Genomic DNA, 26,991 nt, shown 5'->3' with positions numbered 1-26,991 from the left:
TCGTGTTTGGCATTTTGCTGAGAGGAGAAGGTGCTGAAAATAGCACCAAAAGAGCGTGAGATTTTGCTGCGTTTATGGTGTGTTTTTCATAGGTCATGTAACTCAAAAATGTAACACGGGAGCTTCATTGATGCTTTCTTGCTGTGTTTGCAATGTATTTCAATGGGGTGTTGCGTTTTTTTTTTTAATGTACCAAAAATGCAGCAACCAGGATTTTTAACACCACATCGGAAGCGCAATAGACCAGTGTGAAGACAAACAGAATTTAAAGCTGCGTTCCACCCAAAAATAAAACTTCCACTTTTCGGATTCCCCCCCCCCCCCCCTCCGGTGTCACATTTGGCACCTTTTGGGGGGGAGCAGATACCTGCATAATCCAGGTATTTGCTCCCACTTCTGGGCATATATCACTGCAGTATCCGCGGCGATCGACGCCATGTCCGGCCCCTTCACTGTCTTCTGGGAGATGCACTGGTCCCAAAAGACAGCAGGGACCAGTGAGAGCTTGCAGCGCGACTCACACATGCGCAGTAGGGAACCAGGAAAGGAAGCCACAAGGCTTCACTTCCCGATTCCCTTACCGAAGAAAGCGGCACCTCCACCCGGGAGCCTGGAGGGACAGATCAGCTTCAGGTGAGGACATCGCGGGCACCCTAGGCAGGTAAGTGTCCCAATATTAAAAGTCAGCAGCTGCAGCATTTGTAGCTGCCGACTTTTAATTGTTTATTTTTTTCGACGGAACTCTGCTTTAAAAAGGGATACATTTTTCTTAAACTTTTCTTTCTTCAAAGTGCCAATAATGGCAGACAATAAATATTATATTCATGCTAAAAATTTAAAAAAGTTGAATACAAAATTATATATACCGTATTTATCGGCGTATACCGCGCACTTTTTTGCCCTGAAAATCAGGGCATAATTGTGGGTGCGCGATATACGCCGATACCCGCGCCGAGTTTGAACACTGCGCCGGCATATACCGAGCGCAGTACACTCGTGTTTGGTCGGGCAGTTTCGGCTCCTCTCGCGCTCACGTCCTGGACGTACAGGACGTGAGCACGAGAGGAGCCGAGCCTGCCAGACTATACACAAGTGTACTGCGCTCGGTATATGCCGGCGCAGTATTCAAACTCGGCGCGGGAAAGCAGGGAGGACACTGCAGAAGGACACCGGACCCGACGAAGAGGACACCCGAAGCCGCAGACGGACCCGACGAGGCCGCCGCGCAAGACACCAAAACTAAGTACTAAAATGTTTTTTTTTTTTTTACAGGAATGCGGGTCCACTTTAGGGGTGCGCGATATACGCCGGAGCGCGCAATACCCCAATAAATACTTTTTTTCTTTTTACCACACTGAAGGCTACAAAACCTAATATCACCACTGTTCTACTTACTGTGATATCCTCCAATGATGAGTCGATGATCTTATAATTATCAGGCAAACAATAAAACATCAACGTGTGCAGGTTCAGAAAAACGTGGTGGCTGAACTGGACACTGTGAATGTAGGCATGAGACTTCAACCCCCGACCTAAACACAAGAAACAATCATAAATGACACACTTGTCTTTACATCTGCCAATGAACATGCTTAGTAACACTCCATCCATTTCACTCACCCTGAAAGTATTTGCCACACACCAGACAAGCGTATACATTGATGTGAGACAGTGAAATAGAACATAACTTTTCAAAGTCAAAATCCAGCAAACTCCTGAAAAAAAAAGCAGACGAGGAATCATTAGATGAGACTTGATGAGGCAAACAGTGTCTGAAAGAGGCCACTCTGGTAGTATACAAACCTGTTAATAGTGTCTAGGTATGGGCAATGGCGGCTACGTCTGTCTTCGTATTCACTGCGACTATGTTTTCCTGAAACTGAAAGAAAAAAAAAAAAAAAAAAAAAAAAAACACATTGGGGGGTCAATGGATTATGACTCTATATAGACATCAGTGCAGGCGCCAACATGTTAAGATTAGAACCTTTAGAAAAGCGCAATACAGGGGCTTGAGAATCACAGATACATGTTAAAATCAAAAGATGGTGAAACCCTCAAATTACAAAGTGTATAGCTTGCAGACACAATTCATTTTTCTTTTTTTTAACGTACTGTCACCAGTGCAGTACAGCATCATCATGTGTGGCATCAGGGATACTGGCTGCTGACAGTATGAAGAGAATAGTAAAAAATAAAAAAAAATAATGTATTCAATTTTGTAAAAAAATTAATTCTTTAAGATTTAATTTATTTTTTGCATACGCTCAACAGAAAAGTTCAGCGTAATCATAGTGGCCCTGTACCAGAGCTTTTTTTCTCAAAAAATAGGTGCAGGAACTCAACCACGACCCCATTCAAATTTCACAAACAGTAGAAGGCTATTAAAGGGGCATTAAATACCGGGATTGCATTACATACAGAACGCAGAGTTCAGGAGGGTTACACACAGAGTGCAGAGCTGTCACTTGTAAACACAGAAACCAGACTTACAAGTGATTGTGGTGATCGGGCACCAAAGGGTCTAAGCCAGAGGTGGTGGAACTGAGTTCCCCCAAATTCCCCCTGAAAAAAAGCCCTGCCCTGTACTACTTTGGGGATTTTTAGGTTTATTTTATACGGTTATTGCTTACAACAGTGGTGATTACTGTTATAAGCAATTATTTTATTTCAAAGATTATAATACAAAAAACAGAGCCTATTGGGCATACCCAGAAAACAGAAAATTCTGCGCTATCAATAGTAAGCAGCTCACACTACCAATGGACAATGGTGGAATACAAAACAAACATAAAAAGTGTAGCGCATAAAATTAATAGATCACCCAATGAAAGGATGAATAAACAGTACATCACTTTTTTGGTTGATATATTGTCATATGTATAGACACTGGATGGTGTATATATAAAATCTAAATAAATATATGTGAAAAAAAAAGTCCAATGTGATGAAAATTGGTGATAATAGTCCCAATGCCTCGGAATGAAGTGCAGTAAAGAAATCCACCACCGATCAATGAAAGGAAGGCTTACCAGAGATACTGTACCCTAATAAACATATGCCCAGAGGGTCAGTAAAGCGGGGTATAAACCACTCTCAGGCCTGGATCATCGGCTGCAATTCTCACGGAGACGTCTTGCACGTCAATCAGAGAGGAACCCAGAGATCGAATCAGGAAAAAGGTCGCTTCCAGGGGTACCCAATGTGGGCCAAAATGTAAACCAATATGTAGAGATGTAGGAGAGGAAGAGAAAGGCACATAGCATAATACGGAAAGGTACCAATGTTTAATGTAAAAAAAGTCACACTGTTTGGCCGCAGGACTAATTGAATACAAATATTAATCCTATAAAACATGCAAGTGTATATATGGATGTGCAACCTGTAAGATCAGCATTAATATGAATAGCATTAGCAAATACCGAAAGCCTGTACTTCCTGGTAAGCATATATGACCGCCGGAAATGCATCTCAAGCCTCTGTATGGAATTAACCTGAACCAGCATATGCATCTCAAGCCTCGGTATGAAATATTTTTTTTTTTTTTTACGATAGCTAGTTGCCAATAGGATTTGTGTCTGCATCTTTTTCCTATTTGCCTGGCGTATATAGACATTCTCTGTTCTGGTTTGGGTCATTCCCATACTGAGGCTTGAGATGCATTTCCTGGTTCAGGTTAATCCCATACTGAGGCTTGAGATGCATTTCCTGGTTCAGGTTAATCCCATACCGAGGCTTGAGATGCATTTCCGGCGGTCATATATGCTTACCAGGAAGTACAGGCATTAGGTATTTGCTAATGCTATTCATATTAATGCTGATCTTACAGGTTGCACATCCATATACACACTTGCATGTTTTATAGGATTGATATTTGTATTCAATTAGTCCTGCGGCCAAATAGTGTGACTTTTGAGGGGTGGACACCTGGGGGATAGTTTCCTGGTCACGGGGTCTTTCTGCCTTTATATCTGTGGAGGGTAGCGGTGGGGGATCACCCCAGACGATGCACAATTTGATACGAAGCGCGTCAGGAGACTCCACCGCTGCCACTTATTTGTACATTTGAAAGCGCTGATCACCTTTTATAACGTAAGTGTTTTTAACTACATTAAACATTGGTACCTTTCAGTATTACGCTATGTGCCTTTCTCTTCTTCTCCTACATCTCTACATATTGGTTTAAATTTTGGCCTACATTGGGTACCCCTGGAAGCGACCTTTTATTTTTATTTATTTTATTCGATCCCTGGGTTCCTCTCTGATTGATGTGCGAGACGTCTCCGTGAGAATTGCAGCCGATGATCCAGGCCCCAGAGTGGTTTATACCCTGCTTTACTGACCCTCTGGGCATATGTTTATTAGGGTACAGTATCCCTGGTAAGCCTTCCTTTCAATGATAGGTGGTGAATTTCTTTACTGCACTTCATTCCGAGGCATTGGGAATATATATATATATATATATATATTAAAAAAAAAAAAAAAAAAAAAAGGAATGAGCAACCCAGGTACCTTGTCTAATGACATTGTGACAGTGATCTACTCTGCCTGATCAACCAATTTTAATAGGTGTTTGCCTATGTTCTATCTTTACATAAGGACTCCATGTGTATACGGGCCATCCCCCAATCTATGGGGTCATGCAAACTCCGCAGCGCATTCCGCACACCCACCGACCCCTTGGGGCCAGGTGTGAAGTATTTTTCTTGATCTCATTTCCCTTCCACCTCTTTTCCATATGACAGGGCCAAAGGTACGAGGGCTTACTTCTTCCCTTTGCATGCCCCACCAATCTGTATATAGTGTATTAATTTGCAATCATTCCTAACCTATAGGGGAAAGAGGAGATGAAGAGTATGTACACATGTAGTTTGTGGGTTTGCTCGGCTCAAGACTACAGACATAAGATAAAAGCCATGTCTCTGTACATTAATATCACTTATGGGGATGCTCTGCATATCCCTATTGGTGTAACAAAATGTCTTTCCCTTATACTCACCCTCCCCAAAACAAAAAAAAAACTCTCCTCGCTCCCCCTCCCCTACATTTAGCTCCACTAACTGAGTGGTTGACATTTGGTTGATTAAATAAAATGAATCCATTTTAGACCATGTTTGGTGGAAGCGGCCTCCTGTCTATTTAACGATGACGTAAGTTCCTCCATTTTCATAATTCCAGTTACTTCTCTCATCCATTGGCCCACAGTAGGGATAGATGGGGATTTCCAATGTGTTGGCACACACGCTCTAGTCGCATTTAAGAGGTGTCTCCCCACAATGTTTTGGAGAGAGAGAGAGAGAGAGAGAGAGAGAGAGAGATGCAGTATACAAGCTGCTGAATTGTGATCTACAGCAAGACCAGTAATGTCCCCAATAAGAGTACATAAACTTTGCCAATATGGGCATATTTGATGTCTAAAACATACGAAAAAGGGTTCCTCTGTCGCCTCCACAATGCCAACAAGTAGGGTCTATGCTAGGGATAGGCAATGGTTTTATTCATGACAGCTTGCTTACCATTATGATCTGCGATTGGCTACAGCCAATTACATGGAAAAAGGTGCTGCGATTGGCCCAGGTCACATGTGATAGCTGTGGGCCATTCACAATAGTAAGCAAGCTGTACCAAGCACCGTGATCCAACAGACACAGTGGTCACAAGATCGCTCCACGCTGCACCCCAGGGGGTGTCCCAGAGTGCATGTGCTAAGCGACATACAGCTGCTTCCGCCACTTGCAGAAACTTTACTGTGGGCGAGAGGCAAGTGGTTAAAAGAAAAGTTTGTATACACATCCAAACCACTGACAGGTGCTCATGCTATAATGCACCAAAATGTAAACTGTCCATAGGCTAACATAAGTAATCAGATGAAACAGTTTATTACAACAATGAAGCAGCAATAAAAACAGCAAGAGGCCAGAGCTGAATGTGTAACAGCATTACCAGGGGTGGATCCGATCCTGACCTGCAGCAGCAAAGATTTGCCAGACGGCCGCCAACGACGAGGGGAAACCTGCGCATACTGGGAGATCTAGATGGCGGGCAGATCCTGTGTGGGAAAGCCACTCGCCGCAGCCAAACAGGGGGGAAGCACAGGTCCCCAGTCGTGTTTGTGCCCATTACCAACTTGTTTTGATCAAAGATTGTATGGCGCAGAACAGCGGGAAACAAAGTCTTACTTTGGAAGTTTGCAGTCAGGGTGTCCAAGCTGAGGTGTTTTCCCACACACCAATAGACAAACAGTCATCGAGTAAGAGAAGCAGCCGGCAACTCCATAACGTCAAGCGTATTTATTGTGACGCCTTCACAGTGGGTACAGTCAGCAGCAGACTAGTTTCACCCGTGCTGTGAACAAGGCTTATCGCAGAAACTAGCCTGCTGCCGACGGTACTCACTGTGAATACACTTGATGTTGTGGAGTTGCCGACTGCTTCTTTTACTCTAAGGCCCCATTCACACGAGGCGGACTCCGTTCCTACGGAGTCCGCCTGCTCCCATCGGCTCAGTGGGAGATCAGTCCTCAGATCTCTGCTGAGCCGACGGATGACAAGCTCCTCTCTGCTCACTGAGCAGGGAGGGGCTTGTCGGGCACCGCTGTGTCCTATGGAGCGATCTGATGAAAACGGACAGCATGTCCGTTTTCATCAGATCTTACCCGATCCGAATGGACGGATGGGGACGTGCCCCCCATACGTCTGTTTTTAGAGGCTCGGATGACAGCGGACATGTCTCCGCTGACATTCGACGCTCCATAGGGATACATGGAGCGGCCGCTCAGGTCCGCCGTCAGAACTGACAGGCGGGTCCGTCATGTAAATGAGGCCTATGACCGCATTACTAACTTGTGCTTCATCTGTCATCATGAAACTATGAGGAGACAGTCTTTAGCACCCAATCTGCTTGTGTTGTGTAAAAGAAAAACGTTTGAGATCATGGAAAAACAAAACATACTAATCTCTACGCTGCAGCTGTCCCCTATTGGCTTTAAGGCTGCAAGCCAAGTGATCACATGAGCTTGGAGTGGCGGGTAGTGACTGTTGATAACCAGCCTTCTGCTCTGCCCCTCTAGTGCTCACTGCAGCATGGGGCTGGAGGGGGATGGGTGCAGCCGGCTTCAGCTCTTAGTTGTGTGCTGGGATCTGGAGCCATTTGCCAATCAGAAAGCTGGGTAGATCCCAACAACATGGTAAGGATTCTTCCAGAACCTGAAACAGCTCTGACAACAGCCTACAGTGGAGCTCAGCCAGCTGTTCTAAAAATAGATCCAACAGTTCAGAGCAGGATCTAAGCATAGATCCAACGGTTCAGAGCAGGATCTAAAAATAGATCCAACGGTTCAGAGCAGGATCTAAAAATAGATCCAACGGTTCAGAGCAGGATCTAAAAATAGATCCAACGGTTCAGAGCAGGATCTAAAAATAGATCCAACGGTTCAGAGCAGGATCTAAAAATAGATCCAACGGTTCAGAGCAGGATCTAAAAATAGATCCAACGGTTCAGAGCAGGATCTAAAAATAGATCCAACGGTTCAGAGCGGGATCTAAAAATAGATCCAACGGTTCAGAGCGGGATCTAAAAATAGATCCAACGGTTCAGAGCGGGATCTAAAAATAGATCCAACGGTTCAGAGCGGGATCTAAAAATAGATCCAACGGTTCAGAGCGGGATCTAAAAATAGATCCAACGGTTCAGAGCGGGATCTAAAAATAGATCCAACGGTTCAGAGCGGGATCTAAAAATAGATCCAACGGTTCAGAGCGGGATCTAAAAATAGATCCAACGGTTCAGAGCGGGATCTAAAAATAGATCCAACGGTTCAGAGCGGGATCTAAAAATAGATCCAACGGTTCAGAGCGGGATCTAAAAATAGATCCAACTGTTCAGAGCGGGATCTAAAAATAGATCCAACTGTTCAGAGCGGGATCTAAAAATAGATCCAACTGTTCAGAGCGGGATCTAAAAATAGATCCAACTGTTCAGAGCGGGATCTAAAAATAGATCCAAAGGTTCAGAGCGGGATCTAAAAATAGATCCAACTGTTCAGAGCGGGATCTAAAAATAGATCCAACAGTTCAGAGCGGGATCTAAAAATAGATCCAACAGTTCAGAGCGGGATCTAAAAATAGATCCAACAGTTCAGAGCGGGATCTAAAAATAGATCCAACAGTTCAGAGCGGGATCTAAAAATAGATCCAACAGTTCAGAGCGGGATCTAAAAATAGATCCAACAGTTCAGAGCGGGATCTAAAAATAGATCCAACAGTTCAGAGCGGGATCTAAAAATAGATCCAACAGTTCAGAGCGGGATCTAAAAATAGATCCAACAGTTCAGAGCGGGATCTAAAAATAGATCCAACAGTTCAGAGCGGGATCTAAAAATAGATCCAACAGTTCAGACCGGGATCTAAAAATAGATCCAACAGTTCAGACCGGGATCTAAAAATAGATCCAACAGTTCAGACCGGGATCTAAAAATAGATCCAACAGTTCAGACCGGGATCTAAAAATAGATCCAACAGTTTAGACCGGGATCTAAAAATAGATCCAACAGTTTAGACCGGGATCTAAAAATAGATCCAACAGTTTAGACCGGGATCTAAAAATAGATCCAACAGTGGTAACCAGGATCAAAAAAAATAGCTTGGCTTTAATTTGTAAGTGTATCTAAATGTGTTAGTCCATCTATCACTCCCCTCCCCTCAGACTGAACGTTTCTGTCCAGAGGTGCCCCCTGTGCTCCTTCATTCACACAGGGGTCACTCTAATATATGAGGTTTGTTACTGGTCATACTCCTGCAATAGAGGATTCTGTGAGGAATCATGTAGAAGGATCCTGACCTCTCACACAGGAGCACAGTGAGAGTAAGAAGCCTCCATAAAGCATTGAGGGCCGGTATAAACAAAGTGCACCCCTCCTCCATGTACACAACATATCTCCATGATATGGAGCACACTGTAGGCCGCCCCGCCTCCCCCCGTGGTATGGCGCACACCGCCCCCCATGCTAAAGTAGTGCAGGCCGCCCTCACCTTTCCTATCCTCCCGTGGCTCCTCCGCCTCCCGCTTTATTCTCTTCGCCGCGCTCATCTTTCTCTACACACCGGTGCTGCGTACCGAGCCTCGCTATGGCTAGAACCCCGCCCCTTCCGGGACACAGCTACTGATTGGTAGCCGCGCCACAAGAACGAGGCTTCAGTCAAAAACATGACTGTGATTGGGGGGGGGGCGCGCGCTCTGTAAAAGGCTTGGTTCACAAGTAACCAATCACCAGGAAGACTGGTGACCGCAACCAATCACCGCCAGATGTGTGTGCCGCCTTGTAGCCAATTAACGAGTGCGGTATGGGACACCGGAGCGAATCAGAAGGCGGACACTTGGAGACGCCGGTGGGGGGGAGTGGTAGTATGGAGGAGGAAGCGAAGTCTGGGCCCGGGCCCGTTGGGCGACTGGATATGAGCCATGGCTTCGTCCATCACATCCGCCGGAACCAGAAAGCGCGGTGAGAGGGCAGCGGACATCATTCGTTGCAGCTCAGAGTGGGGGTGATGGGGTGTCGGCGAAAGGGGGTGTAGAGTGGGGGGAATGGGGTGTTGGTGGTGTAAAGTGGGGGGGATGTGGGTTGTTGGGGGGGGATGGGGTGTCAGTGGTTGGGGTGTTTGGTGGTGTAGAGTCGTGTGGGGGGGGGGAATGGTGGTGGACAGTGGGGTGTCGGGGGTGTAGAGTGGGGGGGAATGGGGTGTGGAGGGGAATGGTGTGTCGGTGGTGTAGAGTGGGGGGGAATGGGGGTGTCGGTGGTGTAAAGTGGGGGGGAATGGTGGTGTAGAGTGGGGGGGAATGGTGGTGTAGAGTGGGGGGAATAAGGTGTAGGGGGGGGGGGAATGGGGGTGGTGTGTAGTGGGGGGGAATGGTGGTGTGGGGGGGGGGGGAAAGGTGGTGTGTCGAGTGGGGGGAATGGGGTTTGGAGGGGAATGGTGTGTCGATGGTGTAGAGTGGGGGGGGGGATGGTGGTGTAGAGTGGGGGGAATGGGGTGTTGGTGGTGTAGGGGGGGGGGATGGGGATGTCCGTGGTGTAGAGTGGGGGGAATAAGGTGTCAGGGGTGTAGTGGGGGGGGGAATGGGGTGTCGGTGGTGTGGGGGGGAATGGGGTGTTGGTGGTGTAGACTGGGGGGGGGGTGTCGGTGGTGTAGAGTGGGGGGGGGAAAGGTGGTGTAGAGTGGGAGGAATGGGGTGTTGGTGGTGTAGAGTGGGAGGAATGGGGTGTTGGTGGTGTAGAGTGGGGGGAAATGGGGTGTCGGTGGTGTAGAGTGGGGGGGGGAAATGGGGTGGTGGGAAGGGAATGGGGTGTCGGTGGTGTAGATTGGGGGGATGGGGGTGTCGGTGATGTAGAGTGGGGGGGGAATGGTGGTGTAGAGTGGGGGGGAATGGGGTGTCGGTGGTGTAGAGTTGGGGGGGGAATGGGGTGTTGGTGTAGATTGGGGGGGGGGATGGGGGTGTCGGTGGTGTAGAGTGGGGGGGGGAATGGTGGTGTAGAGTGGGGGGAATGGGGGTGTGGGGTGGGGGTGTCGGTGGTGTAGAGTGGGGGGATGGGGGTGTCGCATGATAACATCTGTCACAGGAATAGCCGATGCACATCTTTTCCTGTTTACACTGTAATTGGACACAGCTGATCATGTGGTAAAGATCAGCGATCGGAGTCGCGGTGTGTCAGACTAACGCCACAGATCGCCGTGCTGCGCACTCCTGATGTCACGCTCAGACTCGTTATTCTGCTGAATGTCATATGACGCCCGGTCAGGATAACTAAACCACTTCCCGGCCGTCCTTCTGCTACAGGCCAGGCGGGAAGTGGTTAAATGTAATTGTAATGCTTTTTATTTTACCTCCAGCCTATCAGCCTTCTCTGATCTTCCCTGTACAGAGTCTTTAAACTGATTTGTTTAAAAAAAAAAAACATGTTAGACTTTCCTTCTCTGTGTAATGGTTTTGCACAGAGCAGCCCAGATCATCCTCTTCTGGGGTCCCCCATCGATGCTTCTGGCTCCTTCTGCATTCAGAGTGCCCCAATAGCAAGCTGCAAAGTATAGTATTGGGTGCCCCTATAGCAAGATAAAACATCTTCTGCCTTTAGAACCACTCACTTCCTGCCCAGGACTACATGTCCCATGAGGCATTGCTTCTCACACATTCACAAGTTCTCATGTATGGATGGTGTACTGAGCTGTATGTGTGCTTCACTGTATTTTTGGATATGTAAACAAAAAATGCTTTCTGTATGCAGTCCAACTAATCGGCTGAGCCATTATGAAAATATTTTAACCATTTTCAAAATCGATTAGTTGTTTTGGCCCTAGTACTAATGGAGAAAATCAATCTTCCTAACGGGACACAGACGGCAATACAAACTTGATATAGTGTTGACTTTCAGAATGTCCCTCCCACCAAGCAGTGCATTGTGGGACAGAAAGTGGAGTATTTTTGTCACGCTGGTGATATCATCTGGAGCTGTCTAGAGCTTGGTGTCCCCATCACCATAGTGTGCATTGCTTTACTGTAGTTCACTTTAAAGGTCATGTCACTAGCGATCCTGTAGGTGGCAGCATCTCACCTGCAAACTAGATCACCAGAAAGAAAACTGATTTGTTGCTACGGTGTCATCTCCCTCGCTGTCCAAAACGCTGCAGAATCACCTGTGAGGAAAAGACACAACGGGCTAGATCTCTCTATTCTCATAGCAATCCTCCTATTGGCAAACTACCTCCAGCAAGGATAACTCACAACATTGTCAGGGAACCATTAGGGGTTGTTGCTAAACCCCCCCCCCTCCTCCGACAACCATAACTTTACGACCACCAACCTAATATTGATTAGATGCAATGACAGTGGACGTAGAGCGATGAATGGTCACCTCCAGACATATAAAATATAACCCAAGTGAAAAAATATATTCAGTAAATACAATCAAGAGGTGTGTATGTGTGTGTGTGTGTGTGTGTGTGTATGTGTATATGTATATGTATATGTGTGTATATATATATATATATATATATATATATATATATATATATATATATATATATATATACTCAGTGTATGTATGTTCCAGCATCACGTCCAAACGGCTAAAGATATTAACATGAAACTTGGCACACATGTTACTTATATGTCAGCAACAAACATAGGATAGGTGGTTTAACCCTTACCCACCCCCATTTGCCATGGTCGGGGTTTTTCTTTAAAGTCCCATTCAACTCTATGGGAAATACATGTTACTTCATAACTTCCAAACGGCTGTACATATTTTGATAACACTTGGTCACATGTTACTTATATGTCCACTTAAACTATAGGATAGTTAATTAATCCCTTAACTACCCCCATTTGTGAGGGTCGGGGTTTTTGTTTAACCACTTCCCGCCCGGCCTATGGCCGATTTACGTCCGGGAAGTGGTTATGAAATCCTGACAGGACGTTCCAGAACGTCCTGCAGGATTTCATGCCGCGCGCGCCCGTGGGGGCGCGCATCGCGGCGATCGGTGATGCGGGGTGTCAGTCTGACACCCTGCATCTCCGATCTCGGTAAAGAGCCTCCGGCGGAGACTCTTTACCACGTGATCAGCCGTGTCCAACCACGGCTGATCACGATGTAAACAGGAAGAGCCGTTGATGGCTCTTCCTCCTCTCGTCTGACAGACGCGAGTAGAGGATAGCCGATCGGCGGCTCTCCTGACAGGGGGGGTTCGCGCTGATTGGTTATCAGCGCAGCCCCCCCTCGGATCGCCACACTGGACCACCAGGGATGCCCACCCTGGACCACCAGGGTGGGCAAAAAAAAAAAAAAAAAAAAGTTAAAAAAAAAAAAAGCATAAAGAAAAAAGATGCCAGTCAGTGCCCACAAATGGGCACTGACTGGCAACAATCAGTGCTGCCACCCCAGTGTCCATCAGCGCCACCCCAGTGTCCATCAGCGCCACCCCAGTGTCCATCAGCGCCACCCCAGTGTCCATCAGCGCCACCCCACAGTGCCCATCCATGCCCAGTGCCCACCTAGCAGTGCCCATCTGTGCCACCCATAAGTATACATCAGTGCCGCCCATGAGTGCCCATCTGTGCCGCCTATGTGTGCCCATCTGTGCCGCCTATGTGTGCCCATCAGTGCCGCCTATGTGTGCCCATCAGTGTCGCATACCAGTGCCACCTCATCTGTGCCCGTCAGTACTACCTCATCGATGTCCATCAGTGCCATCTCATCGGTGCCCATTAGTGCCGCCATATCAGTGCCCGTAATTGAAAGAGAAAACTTATTTACAAAAAAATTAACAGAAAAAAATAAAAACGTATTTTTTTTTCCAAATTTTCAGCCTTTTTTTAGTTGTTGCGCAAAAAAAAAAAAATCGCAGAGGTGATCAAATACCACCAAAAGAAAGCTCTATTTGTGGGGGAAAAAAGGACGCCAATTTTGTTTGGGTACAGTGTAGCATGACCGCGCAATTGCCATTCAAAGTGCGACAGTGCTGAAAGCTGAAAATTGGCTTGGGCGGGAAGCTGCGTAAGTACCTGGTATGGAAGTGGTTAAAGTCCCATGCAAATCAATGGGAAATGTATGTTTCCACATAACTTCTGTACGCCTGGAGATATTTCAATAATACCTGGTACACATATTACTTATATGCCAAATAAAAATATATGGCAGTTAAATTAACCCTTACCTACACCCTTATATAAAAGATGGGTATATTTATATTACTATGATTTTCCTCCCCAAAAGGTTAAGATAGGAAGACCGGGCAACGCCGGGTATTCAGCTAGTGTGTGTGTGTGTGTGTGTGTGTGTGTGTGTGTATATATATAAACGATTTTCATACCCTTGTCTATATATGTTTTTGTTATATATTACACATTTTTGAAAAATATTTTTTTTTTTTCACTTGTTATATTTTGCATGTCTGGAGGTGGCCATTCAACGCCCTATATCCACTGTCCTTGTATCTCATGACAATTATTACTTCTAATGATTGGTGGATCTATACTATATAGCTATATACATATATGATCCTATTCTACCTTAACCACTTAAGCCCCGGACCAATATGCAGCCTAAAGACCCAAGGTGTTTTTACAGTTCGGGACTGCGTCGCTTTAACAGACAATTGCGCGGTCGTGCGACGTGGCTCCCAAACAAAATTGGCGTCCTTTTTTCCCCACAAATAGAGCTTTCTTTTGGTGGTATTTGATCACATCTGCGGTTTTTAGTTTTTGCGCTATAAACAAAAATAGAGCGACAATTTTGAAAAAAAAGCAATATTTTTTACTTTTTGCTGTAATAAATATCCCCCAAAAACATATATAAAAACATTTTTTTTCCTCAGTTTAGGCCGATACGTATTCTTCTACCTATTTTTAGTAAAAAAAATCGCAATAAGCGTTTATCGATTGGTTTGCGCAAAATTTATAGTGTTTACAAAATAGGGGATAGTTTTATTGCATTTTTATTATTTTTTTTTTTTTTTACTACTAATGGCGGCGATCAGCAATTTTTTTCGTGACTGCGACATTATGGCGGACACTTCGGACAATTTTGACACATTTTTGGGACCATTGTCATTTTCACAGCAAAAAATGCATTTAAATTGCATTGTTTATTGTGAAAATGACAGTTGCAGTTTGGGAGTTTAACCACAGGTGGCGCTGTAGGAGTTAGGGTGCACCTAGTATGTGTTTACAACTGTTTGGGGGTGTGGCTGTAGGAATGACGTCATCGATCGTGTCTTCCCTATAAAGGGAATGACGCGATCGATGCGCCGCCATAGTGAAGGACGGGGAAGCCGTGTTTACACACGGCTCTCCCCGTTCTTCAGCTCCGGGGAGCGATCGCGACGGAGCGGCTATAAACAAATAGCCGCGCCGTGGTCCCGGATCGCTCCCCGAGCGGACCCGACCTCCGCATGTAGCGGGGGGGGTCCCGATCGGACCCCCCACCCGCTAATAGGCGAGGACGTACGTGTACGCCCATGTGCCTGTACGTGCCATATTGTGGACGTATATGTACATGCGGGGGTCGGGAACTGGTTAAATTGTAATAATGGGTAGATCCCTATTTTGCCACTAAAACAGTCCTGACCCATCGAGGCGTGGATGACACTAGACTTCTGAAAACATGCTATCTGGCACCAAGCCGTCAGTAGCAGTTCCTTTAAGTTTTGTATGTTTGAGAGATGGGCCTCCATGGATCCAGCACATCGCATAGCTCAGCAATGGCAAACCTTGGCACCCCAGATGATTTGGAACTACATTTCCCATGATGCTCATTTACTCTGCAGTGTAGTTGAGCATCATGGCAAATGTAGTTCCAAAACATCTGGGGGTGCCATAGATGCTCGAATGGATTAAAATCTGGAGACTTTGGAGGCCAAGTCAACACCTCAAACTCATTGTTGTGTTCCTCAAACCTTTCTTGAACCATTTTTGCATTGTGGCAGGGCACATTATCCATCTGAAAGAGGCCAGTGCCATCAGGGAATACCGTTTCCATGAAGAGGTGTAGTTGGTCAGTGTGACGAGATCCTTTCTCGCCCAGTTCTGCTCTCCCGACACTCCTCTGCTTCTATTGGATCAGCTTGCAGATTGGAACGTCTGATGGTCCAGTCATCCAAGGTTCCGGGATCCGAATTACAGCTATGTGCCATTCGGACCCATTAAGAACAAACACCAGGCAGGCTGTATGTAAGTTCCAACAGGACTCTTTATTTTCAAGTACACAGCACACTTTTATACAGAATTTGGAACATCCCACTCCCAACAACCGCTTTCCTATTGGTCAATTGTAAAGTATGCAGTCTTCACTCAGGTCCTCCTTGACCATGTAAATGATGACTTGAAATAGTCAACAGGGATTGGTCCAATAGCTTGGATAGAAAGACTTGTGTATTGAGACAGAAGCCCCAGGGGGTAATCAATGTACACAATAACCCGGTCTATTTAATTACTACCTCTGAGAGGTTGCATTGCTTTTAGACAATAGAATGCTAATTCAATACAGCTGACAGGCTTCTGACCTTTAGAACAATACAAAGTCCCTTAGCGTAAACACATACATCTTCAAACATACATAATAGATTCAATTAACCTTCAATCCCCAATTCTAGCCAGACGGACTGTCTCTGACACCCGCTCTTAACCTGCAGAACACAATAAAAGGTATTTCACAAGCTGGTTCCACTTAGCATTTCAAAAGCCGGTGTCCTTGCATTGAATGTCCCTCTCCTGTGTAACAGATGTCAAGTATAAACACTTTAATATCTCAAGATCCATGACATCAGCAACAATGTTTAGGTGTCAAGTAACATCCACATGAATGGCAGGACCCAAGGTTTCCCAGCAGAACATTGCCCAAAGTATTACACTGCCTCTGCTGGCTTGCCTTTTTTTCCATCGCGTGTCCTGGTATCCTTTCTTCCACGGGTGAGAGATGCACGTGCACCCGGCCGTCTACATGCTGTATAAGAAAACGTGATTCCTCAGACCAGACCACTGTCTTCTATTGCTCTGTGGTCCAGTTCTGATGCTCATTGTAGGCGCTTTTGGGCAGCAACATGTTTACTTGCTGCCCATTATATCCCACTAACTTTCAAGTACTCGTACAATTCTACAAAACAGTGAATATCGGCTGCACCGATAATCGGTTGACCCCCTAGGAAGCGGCACTGACATTTGAAAACTGAAATTGCTGGTATAGAAGTTTACAAATAGTTTACTGGGGAATGTTTATTTTATTATGCTTGGTGTGTTGGGCTAAAAAACGCTGAGAGTTTAATACTACTTTTTTAGTTAAATACATTATTTTTCTTTTGTAACTAGAGATGATTATGACAGGGAAGTGAAACAAGCGAAAGAGAAGCAGAAGAGGAGATATACCCCAAGGCCTTCACGCCCCAAGAAACCGGACTTGCAGGTTTACCACCCCCGTCAGAAAGGTAAATCTATAGATGCAGATTTAGATGTATGCCAATTGGGTTCCCTATGTGCTTTTATTCAAGTAATGTGATGGCAAACTTGACCCAGATTTATGTCGGCTTGTGTGGCTAATGGCATAGCGTGCCTTTTGTGTATTACAGTGGTGAGCTATCTTCACCAGTAGGTGTTTTTTTTTTTTCGTTCAACCCATCACCACAACGATGTGTGATGTGGAGATCTCTCCCACTGTTTTTGGAATCCACACAAGGGTCCAGCTTTACTGCATTTGCAGCATTAAAGTACCCATTCACTTTTTTTTTTTTTTTTTTTTTTGCAAAAAGACTAGACTTTGCCTGATGCTGAAAATCTTGCCTGTCTTTAAAGTGTGTGTGTTACCCTAAAAAATGTATCCCATTCCCTTTTAAAGCATGAATAACAGCACAGTGCTTGTGCTGTGTAATTTCCCCTTGTGTCGTATAAAATACCTGCCTGGTGCTGCCCTCCCCCCTATAAACTGACCGTGGTTTATCATGGCTGCTAAAACCTTGGTCAATTTACATGCCTCTGTCATCTGCAGCTCTGCGCTTCTCGACCCCCCCCCCCCCCCCACCGCCTGTCGGCTCGTACAAGTGCCGCTTTGCTCCCCGCTCGGCCCCTTCCTGATGTTATAAAACTATGTTCTGATCATACAATCCGTGTTAAATAAGGACATGTGCCACACTGCATAAAAAGTATTGCCGCTATCTACCTTATTTCAGAGCACGTTCAGGCACTTACGAGACTGCTTGCATCTCTACTCCTCTCGGCTGACATTAGCAGGAGTTTTTGGCCCCTCCCACTGTAGCTGTCAGCCCAGCAGAGGAGAGAGGTGAGCAATCACGCCTGGTAGATATCGGCATATTTTCTTTAAAACACATGCAGTGCGGCACATGTCCTCATTTAACACAGGGGATCATATGATAGGAGCTTCACAACCACTTTAATGTACAAATTCACCTTTATGCAAAAGGAGCCCCAGCACATTTCAATACAGTCATCTGCCACCCCAACTCAGGCCTCCTTCAATATCTGCAGCCCAGGAGGTAAAAAATCTAGTGCCAGGCTGCCCCCGTCTGTGCCCTAATGCCCAGCAGATTTTTTGCAACGTTGCTTCTGCAGTACAGGTACATTCCATTCAAATCCCCAGAACATTGGTGTGTAAGTACCAAGTGCTAGATTTTTGCAGAGATGCAGACAATGTTGGGAGGCCTCCGCCATCAGGGAATGAAAGTGCCTGGTTAACACCAACTTCTAAGTAGCATACAGTGGGGAATAATAATTTATTTTGTATGTGTGCCCACTTACAAAGAAATGAAGGGTCTATCATTTTTACTACCCTTTTTTAAATGGTAGAGACAGAATATCAACTGAAAAAACACATGATACAAATGTTCTAAATTAAGGTACAGTTCAGTGAGTAAAATAAGTAGTTGAGCCCCAAGCAAAACATGGCTTAGTACTTGGTGGAGAAACCCTTATTGGCAATCGCAGAGGTAAGACGTTTCTTGAAGTTGGTTACCAGGTTTGCACACCTCTCGGGAGGGATTTTGGTATACTCTTCTTCTTTACAGATCTTCTCTCCCTCCAGGAGAGGGGAGGAGGGATGAGTCATAGGAGGGCTGAATGAGGGCAGAGATTAGAGGTCAGCCGATATTTGGCCTTTTTTAAGAAATCTGCATTGGCCGATTTATTATGCAAATTTGGCAGATTTAACACTGACCGCACTTTGCCACGTTGACCCTCTCCTCCTTTCCCCACACTTCATTGGCAGAGCGACGCTTGATGCTTGCCGGGGCTGCTGAGTGTGTGAAACTGACACATTACTGAATGCAGAGAGAGATGCTGTCAAAATTCTGCGTTGATGTCGGGGACCCAGCAGCTATCAAACACAAGTCGATGCAATGTAAGCGAGTCGCTACATGTATGTGGCCCCGCCCTCTTAAGAAGCCCAATCATTGGCTGGTGTTTGATAGCTGCTGGGTCCTGCCCACCCCTGACATCACTGCTGAATTTTGACAGCTGGTCTCTCTCTCTGCATTCAGTTACATATGTCAGTTTCACACAGTTACACTATATCGGCTCACTGCCACCTGCCAAAAAAAAAGAAAACAACTCAGCCTAAAATATCGGTCGCAAAAATCGGCATGATATATCGGCATCGGCCAGAGAAAAACACATATTGGTCGACCTCTAGCAGAGATCCATCTGTATTCATCGAGAGGAGAGATATGCAGGTGTATATATGTGTGTGCCTCTGTGTAAATCCAGGAAGTGAACAGGCAGCAGCTTAAAAGAAATGTAAAGTGTCAAGGTTTTTCACCTTAATGCGATAAGGTGAAAACCCTGTGGTCAGGCTGCCCCCCCAGAAACCGATCGTTCCAGTGATGCACACAAGCCCAGCAGCTCCAGTCGCTGTCTCGGGTCCTCATTGGATAGATTGATTGCAGCAGGAGCCATTGGCTCCCGCTGCTGTCGATCAAATTCAGTGACAGAGGGCGTGGCCGAGTCCTGCTGTCTGTATCAATGGACGCAGAAGCAGGACTTGGGAGCACGAGTGCCCCCATGGTATACGGCTCTTCAACAGGGCATTTGGTGAGGTGGAGGAGCCAGGTTTGCTGAAGGGGCACCCCAGAAAAGGAGGATCGAGGCAGCTGTGCAAAACCCTTACACAGAGGCGGTAAGTAAACACAAACCTTTTACAATCCCTTTCAGCTGCCCACAGTTAAAATGGATGCAGCCAGACTCGGTGGAAGGAGAATATATATATATATTTATTGCAAAGTGGTTGGAGAGATACCTATGATAACAATTTTAGACCCTTCATTTCTTTGCAAATGTACAAAATCTGCAAGGGATCAAATACTAATTTTAGTCTATCATAGCCCAATTTTTTTTTTTTTGTAGTGCTTCTCAGTCGCCACACTGAATCTATCAATATGCTTGGTTGCTCTAGTCTAAAGTAACACTGAGGTATACCCAGAAAAGGACTAAATACAGTATATTTAGATTGCTCTTGTAGCCTTTGACACAGTTGGGAGGCATTCAAACTGCATTTGGACAGTCTATTCATGAGTGAAAATATGTCTGCATGGCATTGCTGATGCTATTGTTCACAACAGTGACTTTTTTTCATTTATTTATTTATTTTTTTAAACTAAAGGCTTCTTGAGTGTGCAGATTTTCTGAGATTTCATCTTGTGTCTCTCCTTAGAAAGCTCCCACCCCAGTGCAGGTTTGGCTGAGGATGACATTAGTGAGAGCAGTTCCAGTACGGACCCTGAGCAGCTTGGAAATCAGCTCTTCTGTTTGGAGTTTGAGGCAGATGATGGCGAGGTCACATCCATCATTGTATATGAGGTGTGTGCGTTTTACAACTCGCAGTTCTATGGAGAATTTTATGTGACCATGGAAGCCAACCTTCTTTACGAACGCCACCTTCAGTGCCTGCTTTTTATACATGTTGGGACATGAAAATTGAAAATCACACAAGTCACTTTTTAGACCAAGCCAGTAAAGTTGACATAAGCTCTGTGAAGGCTTTCATTTAATCAGGTCATGGTGTGTAATATATATATATATATATATATATATATATATATATATATATATATATATATATATATATATATATATATATATATATATATATATAATATATTTGGACCCCTTTCTCACTGGTGCGTTTTTCAGGTGCTTTAGCGTAAAAAAAAGTGCCTGAAAGAAGCTGCATATGCAATCCCAATGTGAAAGCCAGAGTGCTTTAAGAGCCCTTTGACACTGCCAGCGCTGGTAAAGCGCCGCTAAAACAAGTGGCGTTTTCTGAGAGCTGGCAGAGCGCTTTTAACCCGTGCTAGTGGCAGAATAAAGGGTTAAAAGCGCCGCTGCCAAGGCGCTTCCCATTGATTTTAAGCACTCGGGCTTTCACATTGGGATTGCAGATGAGGCTTCTTTCAGGCGCTTTTTTTTACGCTAAAGTGCCTGGAAAAACGCTCCAGTGTGAAAGGGGTCTTGGGTACATTCAACTAGTCTTTAACTTTACAGAACAAGTCCTTTCGTAGCTTATTAAAACCACTTTTCTAATGAATGCCGGGAAACTACGCAAACGTTTACATCCATACAGGTAGCACCAACACCGTGATCTAGTTATAACAGAAAGGTGGATTTTATTGTCGTAGCAGAGGGTGGGAGGTGTGGAAGTTGTAACACCACCTCCCCTGTGCATGGTAGCCAATCGTCTTCTAACTTCAGCTTGTATAACTATAACCACTTGCTCACCCGGTCATGCAGATATACTGCGGTCGGTCGGCTCTCCTGCGTGAACCAACGTGTCTGTACATGCAAGGAAGATGGAGCGGGTCCCGCGAACTCTGTCCGCCCGTGATCGCCGTGTACGGAGGCAGAACAGGGAACTTCCTATGTAGACAAGGTGATTTCCCCGTTCTGCCTAATGACATGTCGGCTCTTCTGTTCCCTGTGATAGGGAACAGCGATCTGTCATGTCCCTGACAGCCCACCCCCTCCTCCAGTTAGAACACACCCAGGGAACACACTTAACCCTTTGATTGCCCTCTAGTGTTAACCCCTGCCCTGCTAGTGTAATTTTTACATTGATCAGGGCATTTTTATAGCGCTGATCAATGTAATAATGTCCCTGGTCGCAAAAAGTGTCACTTGGGGTCAGATTTGTCCGATGCACTGTTGCAGTCCCGCTAAAAATCGCAGATTGACACCATTACCAGTAAAAACAAAAAAAAGTCCCTGAATCTATTGCGTAGTTTGTAGATGCGATAACTTTTGCGAAAACCAATCTATATACACATTTTTGGTGTGGGTTTTTATTTTTTGGATATTTTATTCTAGCAAAAAGTCAAGTTTTTTTTTTAATTTATTTATTTTTTTGGTTTTATAGTGCAAAAAATAAAAACCGCAGAGGTGATCAAATGCCACCAAAGGAAAGCTCTATTTGTGGGTAAAAAGGACGTCAATTTTTTTTTGGACAGCTTCACACAACTGCACAATTTTCAGTTTATACGATGCAGTGCCGTATCGTAAACAAATGGCCTGGTCATTAAGGGGGCAATCAATTCCGGGGCTGACTAGGTTAAACTTTTACAAAAAAAGTAAAATCTGGAAGCTAATTTTGTTTCGCTTCAGAGCTGCACTAGATTATGCACTCCACCAGTTTTAGTAACTCAACCCCATAAGGTTGAAGGCCACCGCTCCTGTTCAGTGTTGAACAGCCATCACTGAACGGGATGGAGATCTTCAACATCTGCCTTCCACATATAATGTCGTTTTGATATCTATACCCCGGCGTTTGGTCAACAACTTACACCTTCAGCCATGTAAATCGAACAATTGATACCATTTTTATGAAGCCTTCCTGACACCAAGGCTGGGGCTATGTAACTAGAACAGGGTAGTTCCACAATTTTTGGCACCTCCCGTTAATCCATAACATCTGCCTTTGCATGGTATTTGGATGAAGATATCACTGCTACCTGAAATAAGTATTTTTTATCCCGACACTCCTCAGAACTGAAGAAGTGACTTGGATAAGCTACGAAACGTCTTCAGTATTTCAGAACAAGTCCAGATGAATGTGACTAACGGTAAATTGCTCGGTGAATCATTTTCTGCTGTCACGTGAGGGGGGGGTATTGGGGTTCATATACAAAGCTACTTTGATGTGATGTCTGTTTCATCAAAATTTAGGAAATGATTTCTTTATTGAAAACTCCTAGGGCACAAAACCTTGTCTGTGCATGTCATTCTTCACAAACCTTTGTTTTTCTGTTCTTGCAGGATGATGATGCTGAGCAAGTTGCAGCAAAGATATCTGTTCAGAACCAGCTGGAAGCCAGGATGAAAGAAGCCCTTAAAAGAAGAATCCAGGAAGAAATCACTAAAAGAAGGGTGCACCGCTGAGTTTCGTTTTAATAGAAGAGCGTGCAAATGAACAAATATTTGCTCTGGTTATACCGTGCCGGACTTTGTCTCTTTCTGAGTTGTGTAGGGTTCATGGTGCCGAGGGTAGACTTCAGAATGTGTGCTGATCAGAATGTAGAAATCCTATATTATCGGAGAGTATTGCAGAATTGGGCTTCAGAGAGGGCTGTCTGCAGCGTTGGAGTTTTTTGCTGTGAGTATATAAGGAACGTGAGCTCCTTCCTCTCCTGGTGGTCAGGTAGATCTTTGGCAAATGAGGAGTTTGGAGTACCAGTGCCTTAATTGTTAGCCAAAACTGGCTCTGTTTGAATTTGAGTTTTTTTTATATATTTATTTGATCTGACAATAGAGGTTGTGTTGGCACTAGATCTCATATGTAATTCTAGGTACTGGGTATATGTGATATCTCAGCTGAGCTGGAACTGTTACTAAAGGGAGTACCAAGCCTAGGTTTACACTGGGCTGTGGGAATGAAATTGTGCAGCTTAACTCGCACAATTTCATTCCCGCATGTCGGTCCTGAATTCAGGGGCGATTTCAGAAACATCTGTGTGAATTTCTGCACAGATGTCAATAGAAATCACACCCCCAAATCGAGAAAAGTAGTACAGAAACAACTTTCGGGAATCGGTGCAGTGTCGCACCGATTCGGCCGATGCCATTGCTGCCGATTTGGCATGCCAAATCGCATCAATGTGAACCAGGGCTAAAGGGAATTGCATTTTTTTTTTTTTTTTTTTTTCCCCCCGTTGCTCTAATAACCACACCAGAATACAGCTTGGGTTAAAAAACAAAGTATTAATAGATTGTGGTTTAAAACATTGTTTTGTTTTAAAGAGCATCTGAATTTGTTGTAAAAAATAAAATAAATAAAAATGCAACAATGTAAGGTGTGGGTTATTTTTTATTTTATTTTTCTGGTTTTAATGCTGTCTTTTAAAGCTGGACTGGATTTAGTTGTTGGACAGCTGGGTGTGGTGCTGTGTGTGCACACACACACACACACACACACACACACACACACACACACACACACACACACCTTGCCTCCCTCCAGTTGCCCGTGTCCACCCACAATTCCCGCATCTTGCAGTTTATACCATAACCAAAATTCTCCTCCTCTGCTATCATGCACTAAGCTAGACTCAGGTGGATCGATTCATCCATGGTGTTCTTGCTCGTCAGAAGCTGATCTAACCATCAAGTGTATTCTGACAGCGAGTAGTAAGGACGCTCCTTACATTGGTGGTCAATGGGAAAAAATGCTCCAGAAGTCCCATTGTTGGTCATTGGAAAGAACCCTTCTTTACATTGGTGGTTGGGGGTGCGGGAGATGGTCCACCCTTACATTTGAGGTAGTCGGGCAAGAATGTCCACATTTACAGATGGCTGAAAAGTCAGTGGTGTCAGCAGTAACTTTTCTGAGGGACAGAAATCCCCCAAGTAACCCCTAGCAACTTTTGGAGCAATCCAGTGTGATGGATAAGGTGTCAGACCCTCGCCACCTTCATCCACTTGCAACAAATCAGTGCTCAAACTTCCAACGTGTTGTCGTTTATACTTGAAAATTACACTTTCAGCTTAACCCTGCACAAAGATTTTCCACCTCATTGGATTGAGGACTGTGGGGAAACGCATCCTATTCCACATATGTGTGAACCCAGCCTTGCAGAGTGCAGTGTTCTGTCCAGACCTCCTGTTAAAGTATAACTAAAGGCAAAGCGTATTTTTAGTTTTGGATAGAGCGGAGTGGGATTAAGACCGCCTGTTAGTTTTGATTGCTGTCTGTGCCCCCGTTAGGGAGATTCACCCTCTATTTGTCTTGTATACCATTTATTATTTTTTTTTAAAGTAAATCACAAATTTTGGGTTGTCCTCAGAAAAGTAATAGAGGGGAAATTGTCCAATGGGGACACTAGTTCTGGTGACCTGGGGCTCCCCAAGGAATTCCCTTAATTTGCAGAGATTTCCCTCTCACTTCCTGTTTGGCTATGGGACAGGAAGTGAAGTGAAATCTCCCCAAAGGGGTGGAAAAATAATAATAATAATAATCTGACAGACATTATAACCCTTCCTTACTTTATCCAATAGGGAAAAAAAAGGTTTTGCCTATAGTTCTACTTTAAGCTGGCCATACATTATACTATTTACCTTCAACTATATAGTGCAAGGGCCAGCCTGATTGCATACAAATGCAAAGAGATTAGGTTTGATCTTATATGGTTTTGGTAAATCTAAAGGAAAACCTGTATAATGTATGGCCAGCCTAAGCATCAATAAGATGTTTACGGCTTTAGCAAATCCCTGATTATTAGTTATCTGCTAAGTAATGGTCATTGGAATGGTTTCTATTATTCGTTTGAAGTATCCTGGCCCTAAGCACACTGTTTACTCTCATTAAAGTGAAAGTAAACTCATTTTTCTTAACTTTGCCTACAGGTAAACCTATAATAAAGTAAATTGCCACGCTACATAAGGGATAATCTAAAAATTGCTTATTGAAACCAATAGTCCATATAGTGCTCAAATAATTAGGTGACTGAAGACAAGCAAATAAAATAAAGTGAATCTTTGGATGAATATCCACCAAGTGCACCTCCACCATGATAGTTGGTTTACCAGATCTATAGACTCCACATTATAACAGTCTAGCTTGGCATTCGATTATGATCCAGCACTCAGAATGAATACCTCAGTAGGTGGACTGGGAAGGATGGTATCATGGCTGACCATACACACCGACTAATGAAGGAAGACTGGGTGAAGATGGAAGTGGCGGGGTGCGGTGACAGCACTGTGCCTGGAGTGATATCATGACTATGGCGTCACTGCCCGGATTACTGGCAACTTAAAGGCGCCAGTTTAAAAAAAATAAGTAGAAAGTATTCAAAAATGCAGATCTTGACTTTTTGAGTACTTTCCAGTGTAGAGGAGGGGTTTAGGGTCTTTTATAGTCCCTCCATAAAGAGTACCTGTCACTGCTTATTACTGTCACAAGGGATGTTTACATTGCTTGTGACAGCAATCACGGTGATAAAAAGAAAAAAAAAATGTAAAATGACGGTGTAAAAATGTTAAATGTACAGAATATTGGCTATCGGCCTGACAGGTGGCTGAAATATCTGTATCGTAAAAAAAAACGATATCGGTCAATCCCTACAGTGAATATCTCCTAAACTTGCCCTGTTTAGGAGATATTTACACAGCATGCAGCTGATGATTTCACTGGCGCATGCACGCTGTGGGGATGGGATACCCATGCCGTTCCTTCAGAGCTTGGTGCCATGATGTCATCGCGGCCCTGGCCATTCATACAGCTGGAGTCCGCGAACCGGGAAGGAAGACTGGGTGAGGATGGAAGCGGCGGCGAGCCGTGACAGCACTGTGCCTGGAGGGCTCCATGTACAGGTAAGTCTGTCATGATGTGCGGTGCATACTAGATTAGTACACTATGACTCAAACCTGCAGGAGGCATGATTTTTATTCATTTTTTTCTTCTCTCAGTGCTATAAAAATGCACTGATTACTGTATGTATATATATATATATATATATATGTGACTGGCAGGGAAGGGGTTAACACTAGGTGGCAATCAAGGGGTTAAATGTGTTCCCTGGGAGTGATTCTTACTGTGGGGGGAGGGACTGACTGGGGAAGATGACCGATCAGTGACCCCATGTACAAGGGACATGCCACCGGCCTCTCCCTGACAGAACGTGGATCTCTGTGTTTACATACAGAGATCCTGGTCCCTGGCTCTGTGACTGCCAATCGCAGGTACCTGGTGGACATCGCGGTTGCCAGGCACACGCATCGGCACCCACGTGACGTGGCGAGCACAGATTTTCCTTGATGTGCAACCGCGGCAGCGCGTAGGGAACTAGTAAACAGGAGGACGTCCTCCCGGCAATTGAGCACTGCGCTGTAGACGTCTTTTGTCTATAGCGCAGGCGCGAAGTGGTTAAAGTAGAATTAAACCCTCCTATCTTTTACCGCCAAGAAAGTTGCTTCTGTTTGATCTGCAACTGGCACGGTGCTGCACATGTGATCAGTTAT

The 26,991-nt window shown here is 44.8% G+C and overlaps 2 protein-coding genes across 2 annotated transcripts in view; one reads left to right on the top strand and one right to left on the bottom strand.

The window, feature by feature from the left end:
- The window catches only part of USP39 (ubiquitin specific peptidase 39), a 35,199-nt gene extending 25,997 nt beyond the window's left edge, over nucleotides 1–9,202 (bottom strand). The window contains exons 1-4 of the mRNA XM_040345972.1: nucleotides 9,027–9,202; nucleotides 1,804–1,879; nucleotides 1,621–1,715; nucleotides 1,396–1,532 (exon numbers count right to left, since the gene is read on the bottom strand). Coding sequence (XP_040201906.1) covers nucleotides 1,396–1,532; nucleotides 1,621–1,715; nucleotides 1,804–1,879; nucleotides 9,027–9,084 — 366 coding nt within the window. The 5' untranslated portion in view covers nucleotides 9,085–9,202. The remainder of the gene's footprint in view (nucleotides 1–1,395; nucleotides 1,533–1,620; nucleotides 1,716–1,803; nucleotides 1,880–9,026) is intronic.
- A 15-nt stretch (nucleotides 9,203–9,217) lies between these two features.
- Nucleotides 9,218–23,819, top strand: C3H2orf68 (chromosome 3 C2orf68 homolog). The gene is made up of 4 exons (XM_040345974.1): nucleotides 9,218–9,496; nucleotides 16,852–16,967; nucleotides 20,198–20,343; nucleotides 22,792–23,819. The coding sequence occupies exons 1-4, from the start codon at nucleotides 9,339–9,341 to the stop codon at nucleotides 22,912–22,914; spliced, it is 543 nt and encodes a 180-aa protein (XP_040201908.1). The 5' UTR covers nucleotides 9,218–9,338; the 3' UTR covers nucleotides 22,915–23,819.
- Nucleotides 23,820–26,991: the final 3,172 nt, after the last annotated feature.

This window comes from Rana temporaria, chromosome 3 (genome assembly GCF_905171775.1).
Source record: "Rana temporaria chromosome 3, aRanTem1.1, whole genome shotgun sequence".
Classification (NCBI taxonomy): domain Eukaryota; kingdom Metazoa; phylum Chordata; class Amphibia; order Anura; family Ranidae; genus Rana; species Rana temporaria.
The sequence above is the reverse complement of the archived record's forward strand: the minus strand, read 5'-3'. Positions and strand labels throughout refer to the sequence as shown.

Coding starts and splice junctions, on each gene's coding strand:
- C3H2orf68 (XM_040345974.1), top strand. CDS start 9,339: ATGGGACACCGGAGCGAATCAGAAGGCGGACACTTGGAGACGCCGGTG. Junction 9,497..16,851: donor CGCCGGAACCAGAAAGCGCG/GTGAGAGGGCAG, acceptor TTTTGTAACTAG/AGATGATTATGACAGGGAAG. Junction 20,344..22,791: donor CATCCATCATTGTATATGAG/GTGTGTGCGTTT, acceptor CTGTTCTTGCAG/GATGATGATGCTGAGCAAGT.